The following is a 24375-nucleotide window of genomic DNA, read 5'->3' on the forward strand; positions in this document are numbered from 1 at the left end:
ATCAGGAATATGGATCCCAGTGGTTTAAATACAAATAGGTAATTAATGCCATCCTTCCTGGTAGACATAGCTACTTCTTCAGATGGGAGTCCTCATTCTAAGCCAACTTAACTCATTCTGAAAAGAATCAAAGAAATACATTTTGTTTCTCCTGAAGTGTTTGTAAGATACCATGGTAAGTGCACATTTATTTCTTCATCCAATGGGGCATTCAATGTCTACTTAAACAAATACAACGATCAGTCAAAATAAGGAATATAATAACAAAGGTAAACCTCTACTGAAATGTTATATAGTGTTAGTGAAATAAAACTGTATTCATCAATAGAAAATATTTTCAAGGTAATGGTAATGTTTTTTTACTCTGGATCTTTTATTAAAGAACCAGTGATTACATTTCAGAAAATGTTTGTTTGCAATGCTTCTTCAGGATTTCACTCCCACTATTCAAAACATGTCAATTCCTCTAAAAATATTGCAGCTGATTTGATCATCAAATTGGCTTTTGTCAGCAATGGAACCAAAATCACACTCATTTAAAGATTTTCAGTCTTAAGTAAGACCAGTAAGGTAGAATATGATATTTCAAGAACTCTGGTTTCCAGTTCATATAGAACATAAACAGCACCTTGAATCATGCCAGATCAAAAATGAACTGGTAAGTATTTTGACAACAGAGTATATGCTTCTTAAAATTGGTCCTAGTTAGTAGTTTGATCAGCATTATGTAATACCTGAAGTTTCAGAACAAATTTCAAGGGCAGTTTCTCATGCAGTATATTCCAATGGTACAAAGGGATGCAACTGGATTTGTAAATTATGACTGAATCTAACATGTCCAGAAAAAAACATGCCAATCATAATAAAGCAAAGAAACTTTTGAGCACCATCAAACATTGAGCATCCAAATACAGAAACACAAATAATGAAGCAGAGGTTTCAGGAGAAGTACAATTTGGTCTAGCACACATAGAATCACTGTTTCCTGAATTTCTTTTTGGAATAAGGGATAAGTTCTGTCTTATCTATATTAGATGCAGTTTCTTTTGCTTCACCAAGTCCATTATTAATCTCAGCTATTCCAGCAGAACTTGAAACAACTTCACTGGATTTCAGTAGAAAAATATGGACACGGTTGTCACCTTCATACAGGGTGTAGCAGATTCAGAAATGGTTTCCATGATCTCAATCCAATCTCCACTGCCATCTCTCACTCTTTAGAGTTTTATTTTCTAAGAATACTTAATAGAACTACAGACAAATGTCTACACCAAACCTGACAATATATATAATTACTGTTTTGTGTGCAGATATTCTCCTCAGAAACAGGGAGCATTGGAACTCAAAATCTATAGGACTGTCTTCCCATACAGCTTCTTAAGAGCTTCTTTGACTAATCTGCAAATAAACCTCATGCTAAACTCTTTCATTACTATCACAATAAATGGACCTGCTCCAAAAAAATAGGAAATTACACAAATTACTGAAGAACTTGATCGACAATATTTGTTTTTCAAATGGATAGAAGCAAAAGACAAGTTTCTGTTACTGTTAGTTCTATGATAACTGTCATTGTCCTTCCCAACCTAGAAAAATGAAAACAGATTTTCAAAGGGAAAAAGAAAACAAGAAAATATTTTCTTTTTTTAAAAAAAATAATGATCTAATTTTCTTAACATCAACATTCATGAAACTGAACTCCACGAAGGAAACTAATAGGCAAAATATCAGTTTGCTGAGTTTTTTTAAAATAATGTTCAAATGATTTTATAGTTAAATTTCCTTTAAAAGGAAGATAAAATATAGTCAATGCAAAAATTTCTAATCTGACATGGATTTCCAGGAATCTAAACCTAATGTTCGATTTCAATGAGACAGTTCCCTTCAATTTTGAGATCTAATTGTGCATGATTTTCTCTTTCAGTGACGAATACACTAGACCAGTGAGATGGCTGGAGGAAACTGCACTGAGGTGGAAGAGTTTATTCTTCTAGGATTCACAGATCATGTAACCCTACAGCGTGTTGTCTTTGTGATATTTTTACTAATTTATAGTATTACTATTGTGGGGAATGTTGGGATCATTGTGACTGTGAAAAATGATTCTCACCTTCAAACCCCCATGTATTTCTTTCTGAGCAACTTATCCTTTTTAGACCTTTGCTACTCATCTGTTGTCACCCCCAAAATGCTGGTGAATTTCCTGGTAGAGAGGAAAGTCATCTTGTACACTGGCTGTATCTTACAACTCTTTTTTTATGCAGGTTTAGCAACTACTGAATGCTACCTTCTGGCTGTGATGGCATATGACCGATATGTGGCCATCTGCAACCCATTGAAATATACCACCATTATGTCCAAAACTGTCTGCATTTCATTAGTGGTACTGTGCTATATAGCTGGATTTCTAAATTCATCCATACATGTGGGATTTCGTTTAAAATTAACCTGCTGTCATTCCAACCTCATCAACCATTTCTTCTGTGATGGACCTCCTCTGACTCATCTTTATTGTTCTGACATCCAGCTCGTTCAGATTCTGCTCTTTGCTTTTGCAGGATTTAATGAGGTTGCCACCTCATCCATAGTGGTAATCTCCTATTGCTATATCCTTGCCACAATCCTCCAAATGCGCTCACTTGAAAGTATTTACAAAGCATTCTCTACCTGCTCTTCTCACCTGATTGTTGTCTGCACTTTCTATGGGACTCTTCTTTTCATGTACCTGCGGCCTAGCTCCAGCTATTCCTTGGAACAAGACAAGATCGTATCTGTCTTTTATGTTGTGATCATTCCTATGCTCAACCCCATCATATATAGTTTCAGGAACAAAGAAGTTAGAAATGCCATGAAAAAAACATTTCAAAGAATACCATTTCCAAATTAGTTGCACATAAATTTAGAAGTACATATTCATGCTATTCATTTTCCATAAATGCATTACATTACACTTACAAAAAACCTTTGTGATGTGTACAATAGTAGTAGAGTTATTCTTTACCTGAGCTTTCAAAGCTTTTGTGTTTGTGAAATAAATTTTGTGAGTAATCAGGAAGGAAGGAAGGAAGGCTAGAACAGTCAGAAAGGGAAAAACATCTTAATAAAGGATTGATTGTTTTGCTTTAATAGAGAACAATCTTTTTAAAAAAATGTATGTAACCTTTTCATTTTAGCCAGCTAACCACTGTTGCATAGACCTATTCTTTGGCCATTTCTCCTGGTGGCCACCACATACAGAGACTTGTAGTGTGGCTTCAAAGTATGGTGCAGTTTGCAGCAGGTGACAATGCCCACTTGATTTTGCATTTTTTTTGAAAGATGGGATGGATTTGGATAGTGGTTTTATGATACCCTGAAATGGTAACCAAGTTAGACTGGAGAGTTGAAAAAACATCTTAGAAGATAGCAATGGCAAACACATCCATATTTTTGCTAGACGTACTGCACAGACACCAATAATCAAATCTGATTGAAGGAATCTATGTTGCAATAATCCAGTTTTATGAATGTATTTTATGAATATTCATATTTTATTGAGAAGCAGGGAAGAAAAGAAGGAAGCAATGAAGGAGATGGAAATGAGAAGGAGGGTGCCAGTGAAGGAGGGAAAGAGGAAGGAAGGAGATGGGAATGAGATGCAAGGAAGGGAAGAAGGAAGGAAGGAAGGAAGGAAGGAAGGAAGGAAGGAAGGAAGGAAGGAAGGAGATTATAATGAAAAGGAGGGAGGGTCTGAGGGAAGTCCTGCCTTAGAATTTGGCCACGAGCAGTCCTGATGCCCTTTTGCCATCCCCTTGTCCCTTCTTCCTGACCTCTCCTGGTGGTCTCCCATCCTATCACTGTGAATGCTTTGGTTACAAAGCCAGGTCTCCTCACAGGGAGAGGGAGTGGGCTTCCCTCTGACCCACACATTTTGCCCTCCCACACACACCATGAGCAACTTGGCCAAGGAGAGCAAGTCAATCGGCAGCAGCCTTGAGAAGGAGGTAAGCGCAGCTAGGTGCCCCCTTGGGAAAGGCTGGATTGGACCCTTGCCCTCTGCTGCCCAGGGCTCCAGGCAGCCTGCATCACTGGGGGTTCTCTGCATGGCCTGAGAGGGACAGCAAGGCTCCTCTGGTGGACAAGGATATGGTGCTTGCCCTGGTCTCACCTTCCTCAGTTGGAGACAATGGATCCCTCCAGCCCCACCTGGGCCACCATAGTCACCCCCCAACACGAGTGATGTTGAGCTGGCCACACCCACCCTAGCCACACCAAACCCTGCTATGCCCACCCTGGCCCCCCGAGGTCAACCACAACCCTGATGCAGCTCTCAGTGAAATCAAGTCCAACACCCCTGCTTTAGTATATCTGAAACCAGAGAGGATTTTTTTAGATATGCCTCTGCCAAAGTAGATCAGGGAGAAAATGATTGATTTCTTGGATATATTTTGCCTGAAGGAACTGCCCCTTAACAAGATCATCAAGAGGGGAATAAGATAGAACTACATAAATGAAAATATTTCAATACATGCACATGTCTCAGATACACATAATAACATCCAAGAACTATTAAGAGAATATTAAAATTTAGAAATCCTTTCTATCATGCAGATGATCATTTAAACCCGAACAATCATTGGCATCTAATTAAAATCTGATGTGATCTTGCAAAGGACCACCCCAACGATGCCGCGAAAGTAATGTCCCGGTGCCTGGAGGCTGTGCAAGTCTGGATGGGGAGGAACAGGCTTCGACTCAACCCGTCCAAGACCGAGTGGCTGTGGTTTCCGGTGTCACGACATAGCCAGTTGGCTCCATCCCTGGCTATCGGGGGTGAGTCATTAGCCCCCGCAGAGAGGGCCCGCAACTTGGGCGTCCTCCTGGACACTCGGCTGTCTTTAGACAATCATATGACAGCCGTGGCCAGGGGTCTTTTCATCAGGCTCGCCTGATACACCAGTTGTGCCCCTTTCTGGATCGTGACGCTCTACGCACGGTCACTCAAGCCCTCGTTGTTTCCTGCCTGGACTATTGCAACGCTCTCTACATGGGGCTCCCCTTGAGGTGCACCTGGAGGCTCCAGCTAGTTCAGAATGCGGCTGCGCGGGGGATTTTGGGGGCCTCTAGATACTCCCATGTAACACCTCTCCTGCGTGAGCTGCACTGGCTGCCTGTGGCCTTCCGGGTGCGCTTCAAGGTGTTAGTAACAACCTTTAAAGCGCTCCATGGCAATGGACCTAGGTATTTGCAAGACCGCCTCCTACCAAATACCTCCCTTCGACTAGTCCGCTCCCACAGAGAGGGCCTTCTTAGGGTGCCGTCGGCCAGTCAATGCCAGCTGGTGACCCCCAGGGGGAGAGCCTTCTCTGTGGCAGCTCCTGCCCTCTGGAATGACCTACCCCCCGACCTACATACAACTGCGGACCTGCGCCTTTTTCGCCGAGCCCTGAAAACCCATCTATTTCGTGCGGCCGGCCTGGCGTAGTCTTAATTAGGTTTTAGTATAGGTTTTTATATGAGGTATTTTAGAGCAAGCCTTTATTTATTTAATTTGATTTTAGAATAGATATTTATTGTGATTTTTATTATCGCCTGTTCACCGCCCTGAGTCCCATAAGGGAGATAGGGCGGTATACAAATCTAAACAAAAATAAACATAAACATAAACAAACTTCAATTTTTGGAGGGAAATTTGTCAAACTCTGTGGTACTGAAACCATACTTGTTAAAAGCAACATCACACACACACACAAAATCAGTCTGATCATTCTCAGGCTGAAGAATCTCCCCTTAATCAACCCGATGCAAAGAAACCAGAGTTCTTTTATCATTAACAGTCATAAGAATAAAAATGTTCAAGTGGGATAGTTTAAAATCTCCAACACATATTCCATCTTTTCTAGTAGTGTGGACAAATAATGGTGCATTGTTGCTCTATTGAAATTAATACTGAGTAAGTACATCAGGCAGCCATATCTATATGTGATATTCTAATAACAATATCAAAACAACCATTATAAACTTTTTCAGAAAATTTAATAAATACTATCTATACTACATACTATCTATACTATACATGGGAGAGATATGTAAAAAATTCAAGATGGCAGCTGCAACGACACATTCAAAGTCCTGCATGCAGTGCATCTAAAAGAGGTTTTGATTTCAGGGTTGTGGCTGAATTTTGACTCTTTTGACCTTAGTTCCTAACTAAGAACTTTTCAGTGATGGACATGACTGCCTCAGAAAATGGTGGAACCTCTCTCTCTAAAGATGTTTAAAGGCATCCTGAATGGTCATCTGTTGATTCCTGCACTGGGCGCAGACCTCTGCTAGGTGATCCACTAGGTGTCCATTATTGGCAGAAGTTTGTAGCCAATGGTGGAGACCATGTAAAGACGTGAACCCAAAATTTTAAAATGTCAAACATTTCAAAAATTTCAAAAACGCTGAAAATTGTTTTCAAAAATTTTAAAAATTCCAAAAAATTCAATTCTTAATAGTCTATTGTAGCTAGTGTTGAAGCAGAACTTAAATGCAACTGAGGTTGCCCTCTAGATATAGTTCATAATCCAAAGACATATAAAGAATGACTGATGAATAAATATTTGAAATAATAAAATCTAAGCTGAGAGGGGAAAAAAATGAAACCTCAGCTCGCAGTTAGGGTCTTTCTTTGGCACATAACAAGACTATTACAGGTAATTCTCAACATATGACAAAAATTGAGACCAGAATTTCTGTTGTTAAGCAGGACAGTTGGTAAGTGAATCATGCCCAATTTTATGACCTTTATTGCCAGAGTCGTTCAATGAATCACTGTAGCTCTTAAGTGAATCAGAGAGTTCGTTAAGCGAATCCAGCTTTCCCCATTTACTTTGCTTGTCAGAGGACAGCTGAGAAGGTCACAGGTGGCAATCAGATGACCGTGGAGTGCTGCAACCATCATAAATATGAGCTTGTTGCCAAGTGCCTGAATTTTGATCAAATAACTTTGAGAACTGGTTGTAAGTCTCTTTTTTGAATGATGTAAGTTTAAACAGTCATTAAACTAACGGTAGTTCAGAAATTCTCCAGTCTTCTCCAGAATTCTCTAAATCCAGGTGACTGTTTCATCCAATGTTTTCCAGAGATAAAAATATTTTGTCTGCAGCTTTCTTAAGGGCCATCTTACTATGAATTGCATTGACAACAATAGTAACTAGCACAAAAAATTCCTTTTTTCCCCAACAACAATAATGGTACATGTGCCAGAAGATGCAACTGTGTTAGCAGTTTGGTCACTTTCTGCAGTACCTAAAATGCTGAAAAATTCTGGAAAATTAGAGATAAATGCCAGCTGCCTGAAAGGAGATGGTAGAAAAATGAATGGTTCTTGTTGGTGCTGGTCTGAGAAAAGAAAATCCCCAGACATTGCTTAGAAAACTCTTTTTCCCAAAGCAAATCTATTTCTCCTTGAAAATGTAGCACTGGGGCAGGGAAATTACTCCTCTTTCATGCCAAGAGTAAATAGGAAAGTTAACTTTGTATCACAGCCTATCAGGAATATGGATCCCAGTGGTTTAAATACAAATAGGTAATTAATGCCATCCTTCCTGGTAGACATAGCTACTTCTTCAGATGGGAGTCCTCATTCTAAGCCAACTTAACTCATTCTGAAAAGAATCAAAGTACATTTTGTTTCTCCTGAAGTGTTTGTAAGATACCATTGTAAGTGCACATTTATTTCTTCATCCAATGGGGCATTCAATGTCTACTTAGACAAATACAACAATCAGTCAAAATAAGGAATATAATAACAAAGGTAAACCTCTACTGAAATGTTATAGTGTTAGTGAAATAAAATGTATTCAGTACATTTGATGAATGTATTGATGAAATATTTTTCAAGGTGGTGGTAATATTTTTTGACTCTAGATCATTTGTAAAAGAACCAGTAATTACATTTCAGAAAAGGTTTGTTTGCAATGCTTCTTCAGGATTCCTTATCCCCACTGCTGTTCAAAACATGTTAGTGTTCTTATCAAATTGGCTTTCGTCCAGCAATAGAACCATATATATATAATCTGATTTCCACCCCATATAGAGCATTAACAGCATCTTGAATTATGCCAGATCAGAAACAAATTAGTGATTATTTGACAACAGAGTACATGCTTCTTATAATTGGCCCCAGTTAGTAGTTTGGTCTGCAATATGTATAATCTGAAGTTTCAGAACAGTTTTCAAGGGCTGTCTGTCATGCAGTATATTCTAATGGTACAAATGGGATGTAAGTGGGATTTGTACATCATGACTGAATCTGACAGATCCAGGAAAAAGACATGCTAGTCTTAATGAAACAAAGAAACTTCTGAGCACCATCAAAAATTGAGCATCCAAACTCAGACTCCCAAATAATGAGGAGAGGTTTCAAGAGAAGCATTACTTTGTCTGACACAGATGGAATCACTGTTTCCTGAACTTCTTTTTTTCTGGCTAGGAACAAGTTCTGTCTTATCTATATTAGATGCAGTTTCTTTGCCTTTTTAAAAGTCCATTATTAATCTCAGCCATTGCAGCCCAGTTTGTACCAGCTTCATTGGATTTCATTGGAAACATGGAAAGGGTTGTCAGCTTCATATAGGGAGTAGCAGATTCAAAACTGGTTTTCCATGTTCACAATCACTTCTCTACTCTGTTATCTCACACTCTTTAGAACAAGGGTGTCAAACTCACAATGTTATGTGACATGTCATGATATGTCGTGACTTTTTTTCCATTGCCGGCCCACAGGCCGGCAGTTTGACATTGTTTTAGAGGGTTTTTTTCCTAAGTATACATAATAGTACTAGAGTCAACGGGTCTTCACCCAATCTGATTATATAACTACTATTTTGTGCATAGTCCTTTTTTTATATTCTCTTGCGCATAGTGGTGTTTTGATATTCTCTTCAGAACTTCAGAAACAAGGAGTATTAGAACTTATCATTTTCTAGAGATTCTTACGAATGTCTTTGATTAATCTGCTAATAAACCTCATGCTAAACTCTATCACTGTAGCCACAATAGGTGAACTTGCTCCAATAGAAAAAAAAATAGGAAAAAGAAATTGCAGAAGACCTTGATCAATCATGTTTGTTTTTCAAATGGATAGCAGCAAAAGACAAGTCTCTGTTATTGTTAGTGCTATGACCTCTGTCATTCTCCTTCCCAAGAAAAATGAAAATGGATTTTCAAAGAGGAAAAGAAAACAAGATAGTGATCTAATTTTCTTAACATCAACATTCATGAAACTGAATTCCACTGATAAATTATTAGGCAAAATACAAGTTTGCCAAACTGTTTAAAGATAATGTTTAATTGATATATAATTACATTTCCTTTAACAGAAAGATGAAATATATTGAATGCAAAAATCTTTGGAGCTGACAAATTCCTGGAATCTAAACTTAATTTTTGATCCCCATGAGAAAGTTCCCTTCAACTTTGAGAACTTATTTTTGCATGATTTTTCTCTTTCAGTGAAGAATCAACTAAACCAGTGAGATGACTGGAGGAAACTGCACTGAGGTGGAAGAGTTTATTCTTCTAGGATTCACAGATCATGTAACCCTACAGTGTGTGTTCTTTGTGATATTTTTACTGATTTATGTTATCACTATTTTGGGGAATATTGGGATCATTGTGGTTGTGAAAAATGATTCTCACCTTCAAACCCCCATGTATTTCCTTCTGAGCAACTTATCCTTCTTAGACCTTTGCTATTCATCTGCTGTCACCCCAAAGATGCTGATGAATTTCCTGGTACAGAAGAAAGTTATTTCATACACTGGATGTTTCTTACAGCAATACTTTTATTGCTGTTTTGCAACTACTGAATGCTACCTTGTGGCTGTGATGGCATATGACCGATATGTGGCCATCTGCAACCCATTGAAGTATACCACCGTCATGTCCAGAATGGTCTGCATTCCATTAGTGGTACTGTGCTATATAGCTGGACTTCTGAATTCATCCATACAAGTGGGATTTCGTTTAAGATTAACCTGCTGTAATTCCAACATTATCAACCATTTCTTCTGTGATGGACCTCCTCTGACTCATCTTTATTGTTCTGACATCCAGCTCGTTCAGATTCTGCTCTTTGCTTTTGTAGGATTTAATGAGGTTGCAACTACATCCCTAGTGGTAATCTCCTATTTCTGTATCATTGTCACAGTCCTCCAAATGCGTTCACTTGAAAGTATTTACAAAGCATTCTCTACCTGCTCTTCCCACCTGATTGTTGTCTTCACTTTCTATGGGACTCTTCTTTTCATGTACTTGCGGCCTAGCTCCAGCTATTCTTTGGAGCAAGACAAGATCGTATCTGTCTTTTATGCTGTGATCATTCCTATGCTCAACCCAATGATATATAGTTTAAGGAATAAAGAAGTTAGAAATGCCATGAAAAAAACATTTCAAAGAATAGCCACTTCCAAGTGAGTTGCACACAAAATTTAGGAAAACATATTCACGCTATTCCTTTTCCACAAATGCATTATATCACACTTACAGAAAAACCTTCGTGGTATCTACAATTGTTTTAGAGTAAATTTTTAGCTATCCTTCCAAAGCTTTTGTGCTGGATTTCTTTTATTCGTGCAATGAATGTTCTGTGACATGTCACTGAGCAGAATAAATTCCCTTCATGAAATCCACATTCTAATAACCCTACACATTGTTCACCCTTTTCATGTTTCTAGATTGCATGTCGGAATTGGCTTCATAAGGAAAGTTGCTCCATCTCTTCAAGCTTCTGTTGTAATGTTGTGGTCAAAATGACTGCTAAATCCTCCATATTTTATCATTTCCCCCCTTCTGAAAGCTGTCTTGTTTCTGAAAGGAAACACATCTTTGGGAGTTACAGAGCCAAAGACAGAACACAACTGTTCTACTTTTCTTTATTGGCAGCCAGTTTTAATGATACTACAATCCTACATATGTACATAAATGATTTCAGTGAGAGTTATTTAGAGAAACAAATGTAAAATTCTAATGCAAGCTCTAGACAACTAAGGATTACCATTTGTAAAAATCCTGTAGCATTCTGATGCCTGGATGAAAACAAATGTTGGCAACAACTGTCCCTTAACTCAGACTCCCTGTGCCTCAAGTTCTAACTTGAAATCCCATGATGTTGACTCTTGGACCTAGACCATCTGACAAACCTTCTACAACAATATTTGGACCGTTGGACTTCATTTGGACGCTCTTGTGCTCTCTGTTTCAGATTGGAAGTCCTTTAAGGCAAGCTTACTGAACATTGGGGAATTTGTTTTTGTTTTTGTTTTTCTTCTTCTTCTTCTTCTTCTTCTTCTTCTTCTTCTTCTTCTTCTTCTTCTTCTTCTTCTTCTTCTTCTTCTTCTTCTTCTTCTTCTTCTTCTTCTTCTTCTTCTTCTTCTTCTTCTTCTCTCTCTCTCTCTCTCTCTCTCTCTCTCTCTCTCTCTCTCTCTCTCTCTCTCTCTCTCTCTCTCTCTCTCTCTCTCTCTCGCTCATTCTCTGGGTGTGCATTTGCATTCATATTTCCTTTTTTATTTACTTCATAAAACTTATCAGTGAAATTTGCAACCACCTCTTTACAGTCACCTCTACTTGTGTGTGCTTGGTCTGGCACAGGACAATACCAAGTTTATGAAAGTTATCTAGACCTAGTCCAGATTCCAGTTGCTTAATTCAGAGTCAAGTTGCATCAGCATGTAAGGTTTACATCCTTGTCTTGTGAAAGCTCCTCACAAACTGATTTCTCAGAGCAAAATATTGTTCTATTGGTTATACTCTGACTTTAAGAAAATGTCCCTTTATGGCATGATCAAAAATATGAGATTAAAGTCATCTACTTCTTAACACATAACATCAAAAGATGCTGGATGAATTCAGATCATCCAGGCCAGAAAATCAACACACAATCTAACATTGTCACAATGTAGAAGAGGAGAAGCCTGGGTAGATCAGTCTTTTGGAAAATCTAGCTTAACCACTGGAAGCCAGTGCCTTGCCTAGAAAATTCAGGTTACTTTCACATGTTTCTTTGGGGCTGCTTCTATATCTGTTCTGGGTCGGTCTCATCCCACCCCATCATCCTTCTTGGGAAGTTAAGCCAATTTACATTTGGCATGGAAGTGGATCTCAACAAAAGATGAACTTATTTTTGTTGATTTGTAATTGGGATGGAAGGAAGGAAGGAAGGAAGGAAGGAAGGAAGGAAGGAAGGAAGGAAGGAAGGAAGGAAGGAAGGAAGGAAGGAAGACTAGAAAAGTCAGAAAAGAAAAAAATGATAAAATGTTTATACAATAACAGTTAAAAAGTAACAGTGATTCTCCTAATACTGTGAGATACATTTTTATATTCAAAGTTCTACTCTGTTTCTAATATTAAAGGCTGCATGTTTTGAAGAGGATATCATGCAAATATGAATTTGATCGTTCTTCACATAACATACTTAAATTGTGGGATAATCTCACTCTGAAAGGGGAAGTAATTTATCGTTCCTCTTTAGGAAAGATTCCTTTTCATTGACTAATAGAGGTACAAACAAGTGAAAACATATATTTTTAAGGTTTTTTTTAAAAAAATTGTGTGTTACACCAAGTGTTGCAAATTACATATTTTTATATGGATTGTCCTTTTTAAAAAGATGATGATGATGATGATGATGATGATGATGATGATGATTTCTTTAGTCTCAGGAGTTAGTAATAAAGCTTTGACATACAATAAGTTCTTAAAGGTTTGTTTGTTTTGCTTTTATTATGTATAATAAAATGTGTGAGTGAGTTAACTGAGAACAGTATGTCAAAATGTTGTATGTAACTTTTTCATTTTAACCAGCTAACAGCTAGTGCATAGACCTATTCTTTGGACATTTCTCGTGGTGGCCATCACATACAGACAGCAGTGGTGTGGCTTCAAAGTATGAGGCAGTGTCCAGCAGATGACAGCACCCAGTTGACCTTGCTTTATTTGTAAAGCTGGGATGGATTTGGTTAGTGATTTATGATACTCTGAAATGGTAACCATGACTGTTAGACTGGGAAGTTGAAAAGCATCCTACAAGAAAGCAATGGCAAACACATCCATATTTTTGCTGGAACTAGTGCACAGACACCAACAATCTACTCTGACTGAAGGAATCTGTATGCTGTAATAATCCTATATTTATGAGTATGTTTTCATAAATATTCATGTTTTATGCATACCACTATATAAATAAACCTTAAGAAATAAAATATTGCAAATTCTATTTTATATTTTGTTTGTTGTGGGATGTTTTAAATTCCAAGGTAAATTCATTCAAGAAATACTGTGTTGTTATTTATGTAGAGTATTTATTATTCCCATTTCTTCAGCAGCTCAAGATCAGGTAACATGGACATTTCTCTTCACCATCTTTATGTAGAATTATTTATTATTCCCACTTCTCTTTTGGTAATTCAGGGTAACTTAACATGGACATTTCTCTTCATTTTATCCCCACAATATCAACCTTGAGAAGAAGAGTAGGCTAAAAAACTGAGATTGGTCTAACTTTACCCAGTGAGTTTTTATAACTACCACTTCAATTACCATCGCTATCATCTTCACAGATATGCAAAACATTAAGAAGAGATATGTCACAAAACATATAAATACTTCTCCTTGAAATATCCAAGCAGCCACATCCTTTGGAGGAGTCATACTATATTGGAAGCACAGCAACTTTCCTTTGCTATGGCATACAATCATTTGTAATCCCTTGCTGTATATTGTCATGTGTTTGGCTTGTTGGGGTCCTATGCATGTGGGTTTCTAAATGCAACTATACAGATAGGTTTTACCTTAAAAATGTCGTTTGAGGACTCCAATGTCATCAACCATTTCTTCTGTGACTGGCCACCTTTAATCAAGCTGGCCTGCTCTGATATCTGTCTCAATCAAATCAATCAAATGTTTTTGTTTTTGTTGGATTTAATGAAGTTACCACAACATTCATAATCCTCTTCTCTTACTGTTGCATCTTCTCTACCATGCAGACCACAGAGGGCAAATGCAAGGCTTTCTCCACTTGCACTGCACATCTGACCACTGTTAGCTTGTTCTATGGAACCCTTCTCTTTATGTATTTGCCACCCAGCTCTAGTTTCTCCCTGGAACAGGATAAAATCGTCTCAGTGATTTTATCACTGTGGCAATCCCCTTTCTCATCCCTTTGATATATAGCCTCAGGAACCGAGAAGTGAAGGTCGCCCTAGTGAAAGCAAGGAAGAGACTCAGAATGTCAAAATTAAGGTGACATCCACAGAGAAGAATGTAGCTTAGAGAAGTCTTTCAACTGACATGAGAAACAAGGAGAAGAGAACACTTTAAAGGATAACTAAAGCAAACAAAACATTGAATAAAATAATGCTGAAATTTTACCAAGAAAATAGCAAGGACTTGTTAAGACAGTCTCCAAGAGTTGGACATGACTGAGCAGATATTCAGAATATCCTCTGGAGCAGATAATTCTTACCTGTCTCACACTAACTATATTCCATCTTTATTAGAAAAGTGGTAACTTGTGGTGGTAAAAAGATGGAAATAGTATTTATTTTATTATTTAATTAATTTATATGCTGCCCAACTCCCACTGACTCTGAGCCTTGGAAACTTTGACAATATTATATATGGTCATATACTTGTATATTGTATGTCTCTTTAGTGTATTTATAAACTGGTGTTTGTAAATATTGTAATTTGCAGAATGTACACTAGAAGGTATTGTCTATACAAAGTTTTGCATGCATATTGATATATCCATATTGAATTGTGCATTCGTTTGTTTGCATATTCACATTATACTTTATATTTTCTCCCTGCAATTCCAGGCATGTTTATGACTTTCAAAATACACTTAGAATATATCATCTAGTTTGGAAAGTATTGAGGATTTGGGAATGTGTCCTGCTAGTCCCTTATCTCTATGGAGGCAATTTGCAAGCTTGCTACAATACAAAAACAGCACTGATTTGTATCAAGGATGCTATGTTAGCTTTCAAAGCATTTCTTTCACACCTGGAGGACATTCCAGCCTTATCTCCAATTCCTGGATTAATTATAATTACTTTTCTTCTTTCTTGTTTTTATGCCCATGCCTTGTATTTTGATCAAACCACTACAGTATCTTAGTTAGTGTATTGCTGACATGCTTGCTCTTGGCTACCCCAGTATTCTTCTGGAACTCTAATCCTTGGTAAAGACACCATTTTTCCTGTTAAGCCTCCCTAAACCAGCTACATCTTTAATAATAGTAGACAATTTTTGTCCTGAACATTGTCCCTGGATGCCTGGCTCTGCCTATTTGTCAATTATTTTCTTGCCTTTATATTCAAAACTGAGGAGGGTCCTCAGGCAATTAGAAATAATTTGCACCTCTTTAAATTTCAGATACAATTAATTCAGCATTCAAGAATAGGAATTTGTTGTGGACAATCTATGTCTCCAAATTATGGACACTGGCAAAACTTGAACGGAGTTGGTCTTATATCAAACTTAATTACAGTACTCAATATCTAAACTTGTATGAAGCCTAACTGCATGTTTAGGTTCTAGCAGAAGAGTTTAGTGGAAAAGGAAGAACAATTAAGAGTTGAAGACTGAGTTTTTCCAGAGGATCTTAGGAATGATGCTATATGTTTTGTTTCGGCTTTATCTGACTTATTTTATTTTATTAAGCATTGGAATCACTGAGAGTCCTGAATTGTAGCAACATACAATTTGTTAAGCAAGTAAGTAAATATATACATACATGCATACATGCATACATATGAGACATGACATCTTTTCAAAATAAAGGTGTAGCTTAGATTCATTTCCCCTGCCCTGGTCAAACTGAGACATCACCATCCCACACTGTGTGTGACAATTATTCCTTATTTGACTTTTTCTGTGAATAATTGTGAGCCACAGATCAAAAGAAGGCAATGTCAAGATTTGGCCAGATCTGAAATATCAATGTACATTGACAATTTTTTAATGCCATGGAATATGGAAGGAGCTTTTTTTTTTAAATGTAATTTTTATTCTCTTGAGCAGTAATTAAAATACAAAAATAATCACCAGAGGAAAATGGCATGTTTTGATGTTCAAGACACTGAATATCTTTCAGTGATCATTTAAGTCTCTATTTAGAACTGCTTTATAAAATCATCCTCCATACACACACACTTTTCCTTTATTACTTTATGGTTATAACTTTACTGATTATGTACTTTTAAAAGGTGGCTAAAAGTAGTTCATAACTCTCCCTACTAATACCCAGGACACTCATGATGTCTAATACCCTGGATGATGCCTTATTCCCAACTAACACCCAGGATGATTAAAAGTGGTTCACAAGTCTCTGTACTCTTTAAATCCAGAGGTAATGCATGCAACAACAGCATTTCTGGCTTGTAAATTGGTTGCCAAGAGTGCTGTTAACTCAGCTACTGTTCTTTAAAGACTTATTTACTAATCTGAGTAAAATATTTATTTGATCAGTATTCTACATTCAGCAGAAAGTAAATGGTTTTAATGTATCTGAAGCCAGAGAGCAATTTTTTAAAAAATATGCCTCTGCCAAAATAAATCAGGGAGAAAATGACTGATTACTTGGATATGTTGTATCTGAGGGAAGTAGCCCTAACAAGATCATCAAAGTGGGAAATAAGGTAGAACTATATAAGTAAAAGGTTTTAAATGCATGCACATGTCTCAGAAACACAAAATAATATGTGAGAATTCTCAAGAGAATACTAAAACTTTAGAAATCCTTTCTATCAAAAAGATTGTCATCTCAAGTCAACTGATCACTAAAAGCAAAGACTTCTAATTAAAATCCATGATCTGATCTTTCAGAAGCTAATATGATCAATCTTTTGAGGCAAAATTTGTCAAACTCCCTGATACTCAATACATACTTATTAAAAGTTGACACCATCAGATACACACAATCAACCTTGTCATTCTCAGGCTGAAAAATCTCCCCTTTATCAGCCAGATGCAAAGAGAACAAAGCTCCTACCTACTTCATTATCAATCAGAAGAATAAAGAAGTTCGACTGATGAAGTTTGTTACTCTTCATATCTTCACCAAATCTTCCATCTATTCTGTTAGTGTGAAAGCATAATTATAGTATTGATGTCTTATTACAATTAACTGAGTAATAAGTACATCAGTCAGCCATATCACTATATAATAATTACAACATCAAAACAACCATTACAAACTTTTTCAAAAAAATTAGTTGGACTCAGTAAATACTATCTATAGCAGGCATATGAAACCCGCAATGTCACGTGACATCGCGTGATGTATCACAACTTTTTCCCCATTGCTGGCAATGGGGTGGGCGCGGTTTCGGCATGACGCATCTGGCCTGCAGGCCGGCAGTTTGACATGCCTGATCTATAGTATTCAGAGGCAATCACATGGGAGAGATACGTAAAAAAAAAAAAATTCAAGATGGAAGCTGCAACCACAGATTCAAAGCCCTGCATGCAACGCATCTAAAAAGGTTCAGAGTTTTGATTTCAGGGTTGTGGCCAAATCATGACTATTTTGACCTCAGCTGACCTTCTTCCATGGCTGTCTGATACTAATCTATCCTTATAGTCCCTTTCAGGAAAACATTCAGATTATCTCGAAACACCTTTTGTTCTTCTGAAAATGTTAACCAAAGACTGCTTGGTTCAGCAATACAGCCTATAGGCAAGGCTGCAGATTATGTATACTGTAGCATCTAAATACTACATGTTACCCCTATTGACCAAGAGAGGACAATCATTTGTGGCTGAGAAACACACTTATTTTCTGGCATGCTTCCTCTCCATCACCTCCCACCACCCCTTTGGCCATGAAAATTGCATGGATATATCAGATTACTGGATTGGCCTATCCTGCAGAAGTGTACAACATTTTATACCCTCCCTCTGTTTCTCAAACTTAGTAATGTGTTATATTAATATTTTAAGCATACTCCAATCTTGAACAAATTCAAATGACATAAAGCTAAGGAAGGGAAAGTGATTCCTAACAGTTGTTGAACACACTGGCCAAAATCCATGCACAGTTTTGTGTAAGAACACCAGGCTGCCTCAAAAATAGCTGCTCTGCTCCAGCTAAAAAAGGTTTCAAATATTTTTTAAGACAGAGGACATTTTTCTGACTTCTGCAGCTCCAAGATATCAGCAGAACATCTTCTTAGGATGCAGAGAAAATAAGAAGCAGATGCTGATCCTTGGCACTCAGTTAAAATTGGTCCCTACTCAAATCCATCCTGTTTGCAGATTAGAATTAAGGAGGGGAATTGTGGAGGTAGAGAAGAGGAGGAGGCAGAACAAGCAGGGACAAACTCCACTTATTATTAAAGGTGTTTCATTTGCCTCCCAGTGTTACTCAGAAGGAGCTCATCAATACTTATTAACAAGTAGATGTCAGAGTGTACACAGGAAACATTTCCCCTGCCTGCCTTATCAATGATTTCTCTTCAGGAAGAACTCGTGTGCCATTTCAAGCTTTCTTAGGGATATGAACCTTACGCACCCATAGTTTTATAATAAAGGAGACCATCATGGGGGGGGGACATTCTGATATTTATTCTTTAAGTAATGCTATCTCTACCAATAGTCTTCAAGAAATACATTACAAAGTTACACAACCAGAAATATAGGAATGCTGGAATTGCCTTTAGGTTTTCTTCTGAGAAATGCATTTTCTCTGTCAATGCGAAGGATGGGCTTTTTATGAGCACTTGGTTGATAAAGGGTCTGTCTTTATTTTGGTATATCACTTGCTTACCCTGGCAGTACATGAGAAAATCTATTCAGCAGGTTGGTGGAGAAATGTTTTTTCCTCACCAGCTTTTGAAAAGCTCTTTTCACTTCCTTGTTCCTCAGACTGTAAATCAGAGGGTTCAGCATGGGGATCACCATTGTGTACAAGACAGAGGTAATTCTGTTTGAATTCTTTCCATGGCTTACATTAGGCTGGCAGTATATTAGGAGAATTGTCACATGGAAGACTGAGATTGCTGTGAAGTGAGAGGCACAAGTGGAGAAAGCCTTGTATTTTCCCTTGCTGGAGTGAATCTTTGAAACACACACAATAATTAAAATGTAGGACATGAGAATAATGATGATGGTGCTACTTTCCACAAAGGTGGCAAAAATGAAAAGCAGTGTCTTATTGAGCTGGGTGTCTGAACAAGAAAGAATTAACACTGGTACAACATCGCAAAAGAAATGGTTGATGATATTTCCACAGAATGGTAGCCGAAAAGCAGAGATTGTATGAACTAGAGCACAAATAATGCCCCATAGATAAGAACTAAGCACTAGAAAGATGCAAACATTTCTGGACATAATCACAGTGTATAACAAAGGATTACAAATGGCCACATACCGGTCATATGCCATTGCAGCCAAGAGAAACGATTCAGCAACAACAAACATGATGAACAGGTACATCTGAACTGCACAGGCAAACAAAGAAATGCTTTTTATTGCAGAGGCAGTACCCATCAACAATTTGGGTGTTATAGATGAAGAATAACAAATGTCAATCAAAGATAGATGGCTGAGGAAGAAGTACATTGGGGTATGGAGACGAGATTCAACCTTGATTAACAGGATGATTCCAAGATTTCCCACTACAGTCATAATGTAGATCACAAGAAATATCAGAAAGAGAATGACCTGCAGATCTTCTGGGTGGTCTGAGAAACCCAAAAGAAAGAATTGGGTCACCAGTGTGTAATTTCCTTTCTCCATTTTTTTCAGATCATGAACTGGAAAGTATCACATTTGATACAATATGAAGAGACATTTGACCTAGAAATCAGCTAAAGAACATGACAATTTATTTCTGCATTGTATTTTATTCTTCAAAGAGTAATTTCTTTTTTTACCTGTAAATGTTATTCCTTTGGGGGAGGGGAGAGGAGAGAGAAAAATAAAAATAAATAAAACAGCAATAAAGGAGTGTTTATCAACATTTTTTTAAAACAAAAATCAGCTTGTGACTGCCAACCAATCACTTACTAAAACCTATCAAAGCATTTGAAAAGAGATTTCAAGTAAAATCCTTCATAATATTGCAGTCCCAGTTGCAGTTATTTCTCTATAACCTATTAGATCCATTTATGTATATATGTATGTATGTATGTATGTATGTATGTATGTATGTATGTAAGTTGGTATGTTGGTGTGTTGGTATGTTAGTATCAACAGTCTGCATAGGGGTTTTTTTTTCTGCTCACTTTATAGAAGCATCTCTCATCAGCCGTAAAATCAAGATGTCAGTCAAACAGAATTCCATTGCTATTTGGATGGTGGACTGTCTAAGAAAGATCCACCAGCACCAGCCAGTTTCACATTAGTCAATATTTCTATGAAGGTTGGAAATGCTTGAATTTCACAGACAGTGAGAACAGTTGAAGTCTTAAACAAACTTCCCAACTTATTGCTGTTAGGAAAATTACTGTGAATAATTTCCAGCTTAGTTTGCACCCAGCACACTCCCAGTCAATCTCTACATTCAGATGAGAGAAAGCACACAAATCCCTCAGTACAGCTAACAAAAATATAGCTTGATGTTTGTTAGGAAACATCAACAGACATCAAAAACATTTAACTGGCGAAGTGGATAACAAGGAGGCAAAAGCAGGGGAGAAAAAGACACGAACAGGTATAAAGTTATATTATCTGTATCTATCAAAAGGGCCAGAATTTTCCAGAGCTATGGTACTACTTAAAATTATATTGTAAGTAATTAGCATGGATAGTCCAAAAAGGAGCTTTCCCTTTGGTTATTCAGCTTTAATCCTTTATGTCCATAGTACTAACAGAATTAGGACACTAATGATCATTACTCTATTCTGCACCACAAAAAAAAAACAATTTGGTAGATGGAGAAGGCCTCCAAAAAAGGCATTTTTCCCCACATATTTTACTAGATCTCTTTCTGTTGCAGCTCATGTAACTTCCATATCTTGATCACAGTATAAATGGATAAAAATAAACACTCTCAGATTGCAACCTGTAGCAGTCATCTTCAAATTACCACAAAACGTGAAACAAAGTTGAAAGCCCTTACTCAAGTTATTAGAATCAAAACTTAACTATATGGACAGCTTTCTGGTTCTCATGGGGCTCAGACTGAAGGGCGCCTTTTAAATTAGAAAGTGAATAGGTTCCAATTTGTCAAGAAGGTCCTAAGCATTGCTCTGCACAGCTTCTAAGGGTCAAGTCAATTCAATAAAGCTTTGATCAAATTACCTCTTTGAAGCAGTTTCTAAACTGAAGCAAGGTTCAGTTCAAAAGGACCTGCTTCCCCATTATAGCCTATGTATAAATCTTTTTTTTTTCTCCCCAAAAATAGATTGATTCTTGAATAGAATAAATTTGGCTTGTATGCCGACTTGCAAATAATTGAATCATGCTTTCTTCAAATTTCAGATCTCCTGTTTGATTTTGAAACTTTAAGTTAGACTGGGCTAAATTTAATTTTATTCCAGATCTTACCAGCTGCTGTCTGACAATGAAAAGCAACAGAGCAACACTAGACACCTGCAATTGCCCAGCCAATAGCAACAAACTCCTCTTCCTTGACCTCAAAGGCAAATGCCACTGGAATGCATGAGAGGCTCCTTTTCTAACATCTTTGTGCCCTTTGGGATATGATCTCTGGAGTACTTTAAATTTGTCACCTCAAGAGAAGGGACTCCTAAAGAAATATCAGCAGCAGTGAAAGATTTCTGTAAAAGATGCATGTTTTTGCTTTTGCATAGCTTTGTCCCCTGGTGTCCAGCCAGGCACCAGCTTTCTTTTCAAAGCTTCAACATCCAGGGGTCTGAGCCAAGCTAGTCTCTTATCTGGTAAAAGAGAGATCACAACAACCCTATACATATCCCTTTGAAGTCTGAAGGTTGAGTCATGACAGCTGGACTTATTTTCTTGTTGGTTTGAGACATTTTGCTGCTCATCAAACAGCTTCATCAGCCAGAGCAAGTTAGTTAGGCCAGGAGTCATTGGAATGTACCAACTCCTTCTTCAGGGAGGAAACCTCTGAGATTATGCTGGAGGAGTTGGTACATTCCAACGACTCTGTCCAACTACAGTAAATGTCTATGGAGATTCTCAGTCATCCAGATCATGGTTGCCCAAAGGTGCTTTTTCAAAAAGTAACTGGACTTTCTTGTTTTTTCCCCTGAAAACATTTCTCTTCAAGGAAAAAAACAAGACCGTCCAGTTGCCTTTTGAAATAGCACCTTTGGGTCTGTCTAACTAACTTGCTCTGACTGATGAAGCTGCTTGGATGAGCAGTAAAATGTCTCTAATAAGAAAATAAGTCCAGTTGCTATGATTCAACTTTTAGACAGTTTTACCTGGATGGCTGAGAATCTTCATCAACATCCCTCAGAAGTGTTCTAGCTTAATTGTTCAATGATCCTTATATGATGTGTACTTATCAATAGATTGTGAACTGGAGAGGACAAACAAATTGTTCAGATCACTTTTTAGACATACCCTATACTAGTTATATTCATATGGAATCTCTTCCTCAAAACTGGGGAATAAGGAGATTGAAAAACGGTTTCTGTAGCACATGAATATTGCATATGTTTGTCTAAAAAAATTACCAATGCCTATCTTATCAATAAATTGTAAAAGCCCTTGAAACTTCTTACATCTACATCTGTATCTGTAGCCACATTAGATTAATATCCCACCTTTTCTCCAGTTCTCAGAAGGTAGCAGCAGTAGCACTTAGCTGCCCTGGGCTAAGACTGAAAAAAATTAAACAGGGTCAGATCCTTGAATAGGAGACCACTGACAACACTACAAAATTCCACATTGGATAACTAGATTGGGAAGTTGAAAAACATCTTGAAAGAAGGCAATAGCAAACAAGTTTCATAGTGTTGACATTCTTCAAGAAAATCCCACCACACCCCACAAAGACTGTCTATGAAAAGATCAGGAATCAAGCTTGATTTGAAGAAATCATTACCTTTGCTTTTTTCTCTAGGAGAATAAGGCAGTGTACAGAGTACTCATTAATTTTTCCCAAAACTGTATGTTGGTTGAATGATAGTGATTAGCCCCAAACCAATAAACAGTAGTAATCCATGTCTGAGGATTACTACTTGGGTCTTCCCAGTCCAAGTCCAACACTTTGACCCTTATACCTAAAGTTCTCTCAATAGCTTGCTTTATTTCTTTGTTTGATTGCATGGCTGACATCACTCAACAATCTTCTCTTTGTGGTTTGACACCACCTTTTTAAAATATATATTTTTGAAATTGGTCTGTTTGAAAGAGATAGGTCACCTGTAGTGCACAAACACTTCCAAGCTTAATATATTCTAATTTATTACCAAAGCCAAAGAAAGTGAGTTTATGTAAATGGCCTGCCCCATTCTAAAAATCCCATTAACTAATGGGATAACAGTTAAGTGATTCAGAAGAAAATAGCCATACCATGTCAAAGAAGTTCTCTTGATGAACAAGTGAGGTTTTTAAAGGTTTTTTTTAAAATAGAAAGAATGATCCTATAGGGTAAGGATAAAATTAATGACAGAGGAGACATCATTTCCTAAATTAGCTAGTTCAAGGCTGGCCAAAACAATTATTGGTTTTGTCTGTCACTTAAAGCACCTTCAGCTGCAGGACCATAGTGTTCAGCTTTGAGTTCTGGTCCTAGCTTCACCATCACAGACTGGCACCATGTTTACTTCTGTTTTGCTAGAAAAGCCCTTCTACCATATCCTATCATCTGCTGAAGACCATCTGAAAGGCCACAGAGGTTCCTTAACAGCTTTTTCATCATACTGCGGACAATACTGCTACTAACTGTATTAGCAAATGTTGGACTTTATTGACTATTTTAAAGGGTGGTTTCTCCCTTTTTTCACATTTGCCAACTGGACCTGTCCACAATGATTTTATTGCCTGGCACACAGTACAACTCTTGACACACCACAAATAATATGGCCGGTTTGGCACTTGGGTACTTAAGCTTGTCCACTCCTAAGCTATAGATTTCCAATCTAAAATTGATTAATCAACATTAAGGAATCTTTATTTTGCACCATGTAATGACAGATATAAACTGACAATTTGCTGTCACAAGCAGGACATAAGGTCCCTAATAAAATGTATAAATGAAGGTGTAATGTATAAATTAATGAACCTCTAAATAATTTCATAGTGATTTTCCTAAAGGAATCCTCCAAGGCTCCCTTCAGCAAATAGTTAATCACAAGTAGAAACCATTGGAAGAAAGATATAAGCAAGTTCAAAATTAACCATTATTCTTGTGTCCCAAGAGTGATCACTATTCAGAAGCGCTTGGGGGTGGGGAGAATAAATTAT

At 37.4% G+C, this 24375-nt stretch overlaps 2 protein-coding genes across 2 annotated transcripts; one reads left to right on the forward strand and one right to left on the reverse strand.

Annotated features, from left to right (window-relative positions):
- Window positions 1-1948: 1948 nt before the first annotated feature.
- On the forward strand, window positions 1949-10446 carry LOC107293343 (olfactory receptor 1020-like). Its single transcript, XM_029285385.1, has 3 exons — window positions 1949-2530; window positions 8925-8933; window positions 9508-10446. Exons 1-3 carry the CDS (start codon window positions 1949-1951, stop codon window positions 10444-10446), a joined length of 1530 nt encoding a protein of 509 aa, XP_029141218.1.
- Window positions 10447-17632: 7186 nt separating this feature from the next.
- On the reverse strand, window positions 17633-19770 carry LOC107293344 (olfactory receptor 5D18-like). Its single transcript, XM_029285384.1, has 2 exons — window positions 18859-19770; window positions 17633-17662 (listed from the first exon to the last, which is right to left on the reverse strand). Exons 1-2 carry the CDS (start codon window positions 19768-19770, stop codon window positions 17633-17635), a joined length of 942 nt encoding a protein of 313 aa, XP_029141217.1.
- Window positions 19771-24375: the final 4605 nt, after the last annotated feature.

This window comes from Protobothrops mucrosquamatus, unplaced genomic scaffold (assembly GCF_001527695.2).
Source record: "Protobothrops mucrosquamatus isolate PMUCROS unplaced genomic scaffold, P.Mucros_1.0 scaffold1594, whole genome shotgun sequence".
In the NCBI taxonomy this organism is placed as follows: Eukaryota; Metazoa; Chordata; class Lepidosauria; order Squamata; family Viperidae; genus Protobothrops; species Protobothrops mucrosquamatus.